The sequence below is a fragment of the Mesoplodon bidens genome, assembly GCF_964165515.1.
Source record: "Mesoplodon bidens genome assembly, chromosome: 2".
NCBI lineage: Eukaryota > Metazoa > Chordata > Mammalia > Artiodactyla > Ziphiidae > Mesoplodon > Mesoplodon bidens.
In genome coordinates this window covers 128,535,915-128,548,571 of record NC_138177.1, presented here as the reverse complement: position 1 = coordinate 128,548,571, position 12,657 = coordinate 128,535,915, and the positions used below count along the sequence as shown (strand labels likewise).

General features: G+C 38.8%; 1 protein-coding gene across 1 annotated transcript in view; it reads left to right on the top strand.

Annotated features, from left to right (window-relative positions):
- The window catches only part of IL23R (interleukin 23 receptor), a gene marked incomplete at its 3' end in the record, with an annotated part of 52,796 nt that extends 40,472 nt beyond the window's left edge, over positions 1-12,324 (top strand). The window contains exons 7-10 of the mRNA XM_081225393.1: positions 2,979-3,068; positions 5,391-5,493; positions 8,018-8,108; positions 11,674-12,324. Of these exons, the coding sequence (XP_081081519.1) occupies positions 2,979-3,068; positions 5,391-5,493; positions 8,018-8,108; positions 11,674-12,324 (935 nt within the window). The remainder of the gene's footprint in view (positions 1-2,978; positions 3,069-5,390; positions 5,494-8,017; positions 8,109-11,673) is intronic.
- Positions 12,325-12,657: the final 333 nt, after the last annotated feature.

Here is a 12,657-nt window from a genome sequence, read left to right as displayed (position 1 = left end):
CAAGAAACTACATCTTTTTTAAAAACCATTCTAAACTCTCTATAAACATGCTGCCTTCTGTTAAGACTAACTCTAGTGTCCAATGTCAGTGTGTATAAGTTATATAAAAATTCTTACCAAATTAGAGATGATTTGGGGTTTCTGAGTATACTCAAATATATGCTGTGAGAGTAATAAAGCATAATTTAATATTCCGCTGCAGGGACAGAAGCGTCTCTTTACAGACATAACATTGCAGATATTAAATAAATAACAAAAATACCATGAGATTTTTTTTCTAGCATTTTAGGCAATACACTGATGAGTAGAGTTGATATAAACAAAGTTTTTCAGTCATGGCAGGTGGATTAAGGGGATGTATTAGAGTTTTTTCCCCTCTCTCTTTTATTTTTCTTATTAAAATTATTTTTTCCTATTATAGTTACTGCTTTTATAATGAAAAATATTAAGTATGATTTAAGAAGAAATGACCTAGCCACTTGGTGGCAGTATGTCATGAAGATAATAGTCTATATGGCTTCATTTCAGTCCTTCACGTAAAAATTTTGTCATTGACATATATACACTACCATGTATAAAATAGGTAACTAATGAGAACCTGCTGAATAGCACAGGGAACTCTACTCAATGATCTATGGTGACCTAAATGGAGAGGAAATCTAAAAAGAGTGGATATAGGTACAGCGTATATACGTATAACTGATTCACTTTGCTGTACAGCAGAAACTAACACAACATTGTAAAGCAACTATACTCCAATAAACATTAATAAAAAAATTAGTCATTGGCTTGATTTCTTCTCTGACAGTTTTGTTTATAAATTGTCTTACTTCAGATATCTGATTCTTTGTGAAATTACCCTCTTACAATTAAGCATCTCTTTAAATGACTTTAATTTAATCTAATTTAAATTAATACACATGGTTGATTTGAAACTACGATAACAAAAAGACTCCAAAGGAAGATTATGTTTATTCTCTATTAGGGCTAATAAAGCCCTAGTCAGATATGAAAATTATTTTTATGTGATGCAAATTAATAACTGACGTTTCATGCCAAATAACCACCTGTAGTTTATACAACAGAATTATATTAACCTGTATTAAAAGCCAACAGCACCATATATTTTTAAATAAAAATGCTAATTTTAAAATAATAAAGGTGAAAACAAAAATAATCCAGCAACATATGTTATAAACCCATGATTTTGCAAAATTGAAAGTTGTGTTACATTTTAATGTAATATTTTTCTTAAAATTGTAAACTAATGTAGATGCAGACTCCTGCTTGGGCTCCCTGAGAATGAACATAAGCCTGTAAAATACTAATTTAGATGAATAAACCTGGCTGTTGACCACTGGGGATGGAACCACATGCTTAGGGAAAAAAGAGACGTAGTGAAGCATTGAGGAGCCAGAAAGAGCTTCTGATTTGTCACAATCCACAGTGAAACATTTCCCTCTTGCTGTGGAGAAGTGAGAATAAAAACACAGGAAAGAACTTTTGGCTTTTCTGATGTTTTCATCTTCTAAAATTCCCTACCCATTGTTCTTAGAACACTACTCTTCAATCGAGCCTGTGTTTGCACCCAGATCAGCCTTTTTAAAACATTTCCAAAGACCCATAGGAATCTTTTTATCAGAACTCTGTGATATTTTTCTCAAAGAGAGTTGCCCTGGCCACATAGCTTGTTATACAAGCCTATGATATCTCCGTAGCAGTTAAGGATACCTCAAATTGTGATTTCTCCCTGGCCCCCAAAGTGATTCTTTTAATAGAAGAATTTGAACACTGAAATCAGAATGACTGAATAAATAGGGCTTGAGGCCCTCTTGGAGATCCAGAGCTTAGAACCATTTTCAGGAATATCTTCTGTCTGCTGGGAGAATTGTGCCCTTGAAGTCACCTCTGGCAGCTTTTAATTATCAGGAGGGAGGAGGTGGGTAAGGAAACTCCAGGACTCTTTTTTTCTTTTATAAATTTATTTATTTTATTTTATTATTCTCATTATTATTTTTTTGGCTGCATTGGGTCTTCGTTGAGGTGAGGTGTGTGGGCTTCTCATTTGGTGGCTCCTCTTGTTGCAGAGCACGGGCTCTAGGCATGCGGCCTTCAGTAGTTGTGGTGCACAGGCTTCAGTAGTTGTGGTACGTGGGCTCAGTAGTTGTGGCTCACGGGCTTAGTTGCTCCGCGGCATGTGGGATCTTCCCTGACCAGGGCTCAAACCTGTGTCCCCTGCATTGGCAGGCGGATTCTTAACCACTGAGCCACCAGGGAAGCCCATCCAGGACTCTTCTGAGTTCAGGCTGAAAACAAGTTAGCTACCAAGGCAGCTGACCCCACCCTGGTCAGATTTCATTAGCAGTGTTCTGACAGGATTTACGGGTAGACAGGGCTGGCCAGGGTCCTTGCCCGCTGGGAAGGAGCAGAGGGAAGTCATTAATGGCATTCCACCCTTATGTTATAACCTCAAAGTGTCTGCTAATCAAAACTGGGCTTCTTATATGAAGCCAAGAGGCTGTTCACGAACAGCATCTCTAAGACCGTGCAAAGGCAAAAGTGACATATCTTGGAGGCTCTTAAGGAAACCTAAACTTTATTGCATCATCTATTGGAAGGAATCAAGTAGAGACCAGTTGTGTGTTTTTTTCTGGCTCGGTGAATGAAATAAAGCTCCTTGGAATTTGTTGCCTAGAAGCCTCATGAAATTAGTGGACACAGCTTCAAGTCTTACAAACCCTAGGTAGTTTTATTGTCCTTTGAATGTTTCCTCCTTTAGGATTTACCCAATTTAATAAAAAGAAGAAGACACACACACACACACACACAGAGGTTTTTGCTTTTACTCCATCTTTCCAGCCTATTAAAGTTACTGGTTTACTTTAATCATCTCCAAACAAGTGAAGAAACTCTCTTAGGAAATTGGGTAACCTGAGTGCAAAAAATAAAAAGCTGACACTATTTTCTTTTTGTTTAAGTTCCCCAGGTCACACTGAAATCATTTCAACATGATACTCAGAATTCTGGGCTTCTAATTGCTTCCATCTTTGAAGGACACCTTACTTCTGGTAAGAAAATACTGCTTAGGTTTGTTGAGTAGTCTTTACTAATCATCCATTTGAATGCTCCATACTGAAAAATCATTGTCAGGCATAAGTTTCTTGACAGTAAGATATGCCACATGCTTTCCACAGGAAAATAATCAAACAAAAATCTGCTTAAAATTTAATTTAAGGAGTGGTTTAGGTAGATTTTGCCAGCTTTGCTCTGGGTTAGATACATGTTCAGTTCAATTGGTGCTGGGGCTCAAGACCTCAAAAATTCTTCCTAAAAAATACCATTATTTGAGTGTCTACCATGTGCTAGGAATTTCATATACATCATCTTTTTCAATCTTCAAAATCTTCATCAATCTTCAAAACAACCTGTTGAGGTAAGTGCTATGTATCTATTTTACAGATGGGAAAACTGGAGCTCAGAGAGGTTGAGGAACTTGTTTGGACTAAAATTTAAATCCAATTTTCAAATCCTGAAGTCTGTGCTCTTTCTTTATACAAACCAGCTCCCATTTTATTTGTTAGTATGACTTTGTATTTTCCATTGATAAGCATATCTAAATGTTTTAGGCATAAAAAAGATATTAGATCAGGTTGTAGAGCATTTATCTCCTTGCACAGAAATCTGGCAAGAATAGTATAAAAACTTTGGCAGGTGATATTGACATTCTTTGGACTTCTGTTTATTTATTCAAAAAATATTCTATGTTGCCAGGCACATATTTTATGTGCCAGGCACTATTCTGAGTACTGGGGAATCAGCAGTGAAAAAGATGAACAAAGCCCCTGTCTTCATGGAGCTTCCATTCCAGATAGACAGGGTGGGGTGGGAGTGGGGGAAACCACAAACAGAAAAAGAAAAGGAAGGTAGCAGCAAGTGTTATAAAGGAAATGAAGCAATGTAAGGATACTCTGAATTTGTGTTATGTGAATCAATTATGGGCCAAGTGCTTAGGTTCAGCACAGATCCCTAATTACAAATGCCTGCACAGACCTGCACCTTGATGTTTCTGTGGGAATTGTGGAGGCTAGGAACTCATGGCTGCTCTGTTAGATAGGTATTATTTTACAGAAGAGGAAACTTGAGCTTCAGCAAGTTCATTATTATGCTCTGATGTTACAGAGCTGATAAGCGGCAGCATCTAGTTTGAACCCAGGTATCTCAGGTTATTCTCTTGGTGACTCTGCTCTGCTCCTCAAACCCCTTTACCTGGCCCCATGTTAACTTGGGAATTATTCATCCTCCTCCAGGACTAATGCACAAGGATATGTGGAAGCCAGTATCTCCCGTTAGTTGCTTGAAATCCTTAGCAATAGTATTTTAGTCCTAGGAAAACACTAATTCCATACCCCACTGGGACTTTGGAGCGAAGTAAGCCACACTGGCCCTGGCCCACCAGTGGCTTTAGGAGAGGGGTTGGACAGCGTGGAGACCCCCAAGTGCATGTTAGGTGCAGCTGGGGAATAACTAGGGCAGGGCCAATTCAGTGTCTGACACATGGTAAGTATCCGATAAACGTCTGCCAAAGCGGGGGAGGAAGGAGGATGGAAGGGGCCAATACCCAGCATGGCTCAGAACCAACTCCAGCATGACAGGTCATGTCCAAATTAAAGTTTACATTTGAAAATAGAAAATAGGGTTTTTCATGTACTAGGGAGAAAATGGGATGAGCCTGGTAGGTAACACATGCTGAATATAATAATTATTTAAAGATTACAGGTGATTAATTCCACTTCAAAATTCAAAAAAGCATTGTTTTTAAAATAAAATGTCAGTGTACGATATATGGCAATTTGGATTTCTCTCTTATAACATATATTGTTCTAAGTAGAGTGAATGTTCTTTTTTAGCAGGAAAACATTCATGAACAATAAATTTTGAAGAATGGTGACAAGTTGTACATAACTTCTGTCTTGGACAAAAGGTTAAAAAAAATAAACAACTCAGTTGTGATTGTGGCCAGCTTTAGACTCTGTCGCAAGCAACTGGGAATTCTCACTCGTGTCGAACAAACCAAATTATGTTTATCACTAAACCTTTTTTATATAAAATATGCAAGCACAAGCTCAGAAAAATGTTTAATGCTGACCACATTTGCCAGAGGCTCAATTCACTGACATCAAATATATGCAGCCCAATTCCCTCAAACAAAAGGTATTGTCGTGCAGTTTCGAAGGGCAGTCACTTTACAGCCCAAGGTAAAGGTTAATTTTATTTCCCCTTCCTATTTCCTTTGAGATCAATGACCTTCACTTGGAGCAGAGTAGAAGAACAATGATTCTGGCGTCACATAGATGGAAATTATACCTAAAATTATTTTTCTTTCCTTTCAGACAATAGGCAACAAGACATTGGGCTTCTATTGGGAATGGTCTTTGCCGTTATTTTATCAATTCTTTCTTTGATTGGGATATTTAACAGATCGCTCAGAACTGGGTAAGTTTCTGTAGAATTTGTTTTCTCATTTAGACATATACTGGTACCATCAAAATGTAGTCAATTCTGTGATTTACTAGAAAAATTCATCAACATTTTTCTTGAGAGAAAGACAAAACAAAAGAAACTGTTTAATGAGTACCCACCCATGCCAAACTCTTTACAAATGTCATTCATTTAATCTTTGCAAGATCCTGCCAGAAAAGCTCAGTGGCCTATTTTACAGATGACTTACACGAGGCTTAGAGAGGTTAAGTGCTCAGCCCAAGGTCACCAAACACTAAGCCAGGAGTCCAGACATAGCTGATGTCTCAGCCCATGTTCTCTCTTTCCCTACGCAGCCTTCTCATTGTGCCCTCAAGTCTGTCTACGGTGCCTGAACTCTTCACAGTACTTAAGTCGTAACCTACCTCAAGTTCTACCCAAGCAAATCCCCTGAATCAATGTGAAGAGAAGTGTGGCAATGTGTGAATTCATCACTTTGATACCAATCGTGTTAGTGTTTTAGCATCCAGCCCCAATGCCCATTCCCCTTGGCCTCCTTCAGTCATTTTTTTCCAATATGGTATTAGTATAATAAAGATCAATGCCTAATTATTTTAAAATGAGACTTTGAGGGAAGCAAGGCCTTTGACACCCTAAATTTTACCAGATGCACTGAGTATTTCTAATTGGTTAATAGAGTTGTTTGATGTGGCAGTCCCCCAGTTCATCCAGTGAGGCACAAATTTAACACATGTGAATGTTCTTTGCCTAATTTGCACTGAGTTTCTATTTCTTGCCATCACTTGCTTCATGAGATAATCCTTCTTTCTTTGAAATTTATAATCAAAATGCAGTAGAGAGATTCAGAATGAGCTATTGTGAATAAAGTATACTAGTGATATATTTTTTTAATTTACATAGGCTTTTTCCTCAAAACCTAAGCTTTTAAATTACACATTAATAAATATATCCCTGGTACCCTTGTGAGGTGAGAAAACTAATATGGAACTTTATTTTAGGTTGTTTTAAAATATACTTGATTATAAAACCCTTTGAAATATCTTAATGTTCCAACTTGTAGTACATAAGCATATTAATATTTGTGTTATTATCCAAACATGTCCTAGAGAGTGTAAAATTTTAAATAACATTGTTTGTTACGAACTAAAACTTAACTTCCTACTGGTAACAATAAATAAGAAAATAAAACAATTCTTTGCTAATTTAATTATTTAAATAAGCATTCTTTTTAAAAAGATAAAACTAGAGACAATTCCAATATTACTATTTTACATATGAGCAGATACTGTTTTTACTATAACTTTACATTATTTATAAAAGCCTTGTTTTAGAAACAGAACTGGAAAATGGAGAGCAAAACAATTTTAAATATAATGAAAACAAGAGTGGTATCTATCTATCTATATATATATATATACACACACACATATATATGTTTCTCACTGTATCAGTATGCTGTATAAAAACTTTTCTTCAATAGCATGAACTTATCAATTTGGTCTAATTTTAGGTATACAAAGGGAGTGTGAATTATTTTAAAAACGGAACCATAAAACATTGTATAAATATGTGTAAAGAAAGTATTTTTTACCCTACAGTTCAAGGTCAAATTGGGCAAGCAAAGCCCATGCAGCCAATTTGGTTGTTACTTAGTAAAAGTTCTTAGAGAAGCTGCATAAACAGATACAAGAGTCTGATCTGTTGTGTTGCGTTGTTAACACATAATAATGTGCCAGAGATCAGTGTAGTCTCTTCGAAGCTCCTGGGACAACCTTTTTGCTCAAATCAATTTTTACATAAATGCAGAAAGTGCTTTCAACACAGTGGCAGTGCCAAGGGGTAGCTTAGGAGGAAAAGTGAGGTGTTCACAGCTTCTCACTCTTCCTTCCATCACCCGATCCCAGAGATCCGTAATAAGTACACAGCCTAAGTAAAAACTGGTGTCCTCACCATGCCACACAACTGCAAGCCAACTTCCCCGGACTCCTGCTCCAAGTACATAAGGAAAGTCTGGAGCCACCACTATCATCTCAACCTTATTTAGAATCATTACAATTAGAGGAGCTCAAATATTATAGTTTTATTATATGACATTCTCTTCTTTAATATTTCTCTGTGGTTATGGTCCCCTTGGAAAGTTTTACAAAATATCCCTTAGGTTTTAAAAACTTTTCCACACTGACATCTCCACTTATAATGGTTTGCCATATTTAACATGTATATAGTTTCACCTCCTGGGTGGTTCTCCCATTTATCTTGAATCTAGTGTGAGTGTTTTGTAATGTTCTGGCTTATTAGAGACAGGCAGAGCAATAGAGAGAAGAGGAAAATCTGAAAAGATATTGAATCAACTTCCCACATAACTTTTTAAAGTAAGAGATGGAAATCTTAGTTTCTGCATCGGAAAGTTTGGTTTTAATTATGCATTCCATTCTAGTTGATTTCCTAATCTCCTAGATGATTGCCTGCACCAATCCTCAAGTAAGATGCTTATTCTTAGTCATTTTTTGTTTTTTAGAATTAAAAGAAGAATCTTATTGCTAATACCGAAGTGGCTTTATGAAGATATTCCTAATATAGAAAATAGCAATGTTGTGAAAATGCTACAGGTAACCAAACACCATCAAATACAAACTAAATGGCAGCTGAAACCAAGAGTGCAGTCCAATAATTAGAGTAGAATTTCCATTCAAATAAAGAGATATGTGTGCATATTTGCACAACTGTATAACTTATGTAGAGATAAAATTATACATATTTCAAAACATACTTAAGAGAGATGAGAGAATGGACTAAGGGAAGAAAAGAGAGATGAAAGAGAGAAGCAATGCCATTCAAAAAAAAGAGTGAATGGAAGATTGTAAGTCAGGTGGCAGAGCCACTTACTTGGTGGCCAAGCAATTGGAAGGTGTCTTCAGGGACAAAAGGAAGAGGGAAGAAAATCTCAATAGATCGAGCCTCAGAGACACAAAGGGGCTTCTGTTTTACATGAGACTGGAGAAGCAGGTGGAGCCCAAGGAGGACACCACTTTGCTCCTGAGACCCAGTGGAATTCGAGAAGATGAATGTGAGGGGACTATGGCAGATGGTGTCACCAAGGGTGGGCCAAGTATCCAGTTTAGCAAAGAATAGAAGGGTGCCCCAGGAAGACCCTGAGGCTATAGGGGACTTTGCCAGTTATGGAGGAGCTGCTGCTGATTATGGAAGCGGGGAAGTAATCTGCTATGTGTGCTCCTACACTTTCTGGCTCTCTAGCCTGGCTGTCAAGGGGTTCAAAACTCAGTTGATGGGACAGACACATCATTCAAGCATTGCAATTCAGTGACGTAGTACAGTAACAGAGATGAGACCAAACATGATGAGAGTATAGAGGAAACATATTAAAAGACAGGAAGGAGTTGCTCAGGAGAAACGGAAGACATTCAAAATAGACAGCCTACATGAGCAAAGGCACAGAGGTGAGAAGAGCATGTTGGGTGTTGCTTTGTGGAAACACTTGATGTGAGGAGTGGCTGGAATAATGTGGGAATGCAGAGTGGGATCAGATCACAGGGGGCCTTATTATGTAGCTCAGACTTCATTCTGCCAATCAACAGTTTTCAAACTTGAAAAAAAAGTTATTTTTAGCCTAGGAAACCTCTGTTCAAATGATGTGAGGAAGACAAGTATTTGTAAAACAAGAAAAAGTGGCTCTATTTGTAGATCTAGTGAGCCCGTTAATCAACTCCTTCCCTAGCGCCAGGTGAGTCCCTAAGGCAACAGTTCTCAGCCTTGGTTGCATGCTAGAATCCTGATTCCCAGGCCACAACCCAGGGTCTTTGGGGGAGGGAGGACAGGGGGAGACCCAGGCCTCAGCATTTTCCAAAGCTTCCCAAGTGATTCCACTACACAGCCCATGCTGAGAACACTGTTAAGGGGTTGAAAACTATTGCTAAAGCCAGTGAGGAGTCAGTGAGGGGGTGTCCATTGGAATAGGAATGGTCCTAGGAAAGAGGCAGAATGGGAAGGTAGAGAAATGAGCATCGTGAGTTGTGGGCCAAGTGTCAAGAAGCAAGGGTCCTTGGTGCTGACTTTGTAGAGGGTCTGTAACATAAGAAGTGGAATGCATCTGTGAAATGTGACAAGGAGCAGGTCACTGGTGGTCCAGGGGTTCAGTTAGAAGTGAATGGAAGGGGACTGAGAGTGGAGACATCTTTTGATGAGTGTAGACTAGAAGGGAAGTAAGAAAGGGGCTATGCCTGACACATGATCAAATACTCTCAATACTGATGCGACGAATGTATTAACAGTAGCTCCAGAGCAGTATGGACTCAGAAGCGTGTTTGTACTAAATTGAATGGGCTTGAGAGGACTAGTATGGGGGGGAGGGGAGAGGGAGGAAGAGGACTGATCAAGCACGACTATGAAGGGATGAGGAGGAAAGTCTCACCTGGAGCAAGAGGAGGGATCCTTGTCTCTGGATCCTTGAAGGAGAGAAAGGGTGTGGACGTGGTTGATTTTGAAGGAGGTAATGTTGCCTACACAGTGGATGGGTGGTCTGGAATAACTGAACCCACATATAGAATAAAGTACATAGCTAACAGCTGACTGAAGGCCAAGTACATAGTCACCAAACTACAACTAATAAATACTGTGGTCTTGATATGCATTCCACTTAGTCATTCTGTCTTGCTCCCCCACTAGTTATCCTAGGGAACTGGGGACATTCTGTGATTTGGAGCACTGTCCCTGCCCTCATTGTGATCAGATCCTCCTCTTCCTTTACTGTCCTCACACTGGAATAGTCCCTGTTGCTCTTCTATGTCCTTCACTATGGTCTGACTCCCATCCACTTCTCCACTCAGCTGCCAGGCTGAAGAGGGGAAAACACCCCCTTCCTCTCAGTTTACTATAGCAACTCTAGTTCCTTTGACTTCATCTGACCCATGACTACATGTTTGCCCTTCCCAACCCAAACCTGGCAAGTGCCTTGGGGAGGCAGAGCCGAAGAAAATTTGAATGACCCTTCATGCTGCTTTATTCAAGGTCTTCGTCTTTGTCAAACTTCCTTCCCATTCTGGGCTCCTGGAATTAGAAATGAACCTTAGGGTTTCCTTCAGATGAGGTTTTGTTTTCTGCCCAAAGACTAAGGGGTACTGTTCTAGTCAGTTCAGGCTGCTCCAACAGAATACCATAGACTGGGTGGCTTAAATGACAAACATCTATTTCTTACAGTCTTGGAGGCTGGGAGGTCCAAGATCAAGACACCAGCAGATCTGGTTCCTGGTGACAGCTCTCTTGCAGATGGCTGCTTTCTGGTTGTGTCCTCACATGGCAGACAGAGAGATCAGCTCTCTCGTGTCTTTTCTTATGAGAACACTAATCCTATTCATGAGGGCTCCACCTGCATGACTTAGCTACCTCCCAAAGGTCCCACCTCCTAATACCATCACATTGGGGGTTAGGGCTTCAACATATGAATTTTGGAGGGACTCAAACATTCAGTCCATAGCAAGTGGCTATAATTTTGTAATTGTGTTGGGTGGGAGTTATTTGCCCTGGGAAGCCAGCCATCAGCTGGAAGGCCTCGAGTCCTTTTCTTACCAGAAGAGTCATCAGGCTTTTATACAAATAAAAACTTTCTTCACCCACCCTCCTGATTGATCATCACAGACATGTCTGAATTGTGAACAGCTAGCTGCACACCTTTAGAACCACAGCACAAAGCATTTACTACAACCTTATTCTCAAATGGAAGCAAAATAGGATTCTCCATGCACTACCCCCCACCGCCAATTTTCTTTTATTTAAGCAACAAAGAATTTTCTTGTAGAAAGGAACTATAATATTAAGAAATAGTCCAAAATTTTAAAAGGCCCTGAAATAATTTGCAAGTTAATATGAAAGAGGCTTCTTTCTCTTTAAAATTTTTAAATAAAGGCATGTGCTTACAGCATGGATTATTTTTATTACTCCTTTCCTTCAGTCTCCTCCTGGGAGAATTTAACAAACATTTGGAATGGAGCAGGGTAACAAAAGACAAAAGGAGGAAATCATATGAGAAGAGAAACACTATGAAGAAAAATGAGGGGGAAAGGAAAGTTGAGGGAAAGCAAAATTCCAGTCCTTACTCAATTATCCAGTTGGCTCCTTTAAACTTCTTTTGTAAAATAAAACAATGTCTTTTCTTTCTAGGAAAAAAGTGAATTTATGAATAATAGTTCCAGCGAACAGGTCCTTTATGTTGATCCAGTGATTACAGAGATAGAAATCTTTCTCCCAGAAGAAAAACCCATGGACTACAAAAGGGAAAAGAACACAGGATCCGTGGAGACAAACGACAGCCTGCAAAAGTCACTACTCACCAACACTACAATTGTATATATTCCTGATCTCAACACTGGGTATAAACCCCAGATTTCAAATTTTCTCACTGGGGGAAACCATCTCAGCAATAATGATGAAACAGCTTCCTCAACTCTGGAACCACCAGCTGATTGCTTAAACCTGGGAAAGAATGCCAGGTTTAAAAAATGTCCTAATTTTTCTTTCTCTGTCTCAAGTATGAATTCGCTAAGCAACACACTATTTCTTGAAGAATTAAGCCTCATTTTAAATCAAGGAGAATGCAGTCCTCCAGACATGCAAAACCCTGTAGAGGGGGAAACCACCATGCTTTTGGAAAATGCATCACCAAATGAAACTATTCCAGAACAGACCCTGCTGCCTGATGAATTCGTCACCTGTTTGGGGAGCATGAACGAGGCGTTACCATCTATAAATTCTTATTTTCCACAAAATATTTTGGAAAGCCACTTCAATAGGATTTCACTCTTAGAAAAGTAGAGCTGTGTAGTCAAAAGGTGCCTTGCAATTTGAAGATGGCTCTCTCCCTCAACACAAATTTAATTCCGCCCTATTTTTTTTTAATTGGAGAATTAAGATCTAAAGATAGAACATAACTCATGGCCACAAAAGCAGCAACAATATTAGGGACGCCTCCTATATTTTAGAAGATGTAGCAACTATATCTTTTTTAATTTTCCTCATTACAAGGCACAAAACAGATCTGTCTTTTGTATGAAGGATAAATAATACAAAACATGTGGTAGTGAAATAAATGCTGAAAATCGTTCTTTGAAATGGAGATATTAGTATTCGCTTACAAGAGGAAAAGCA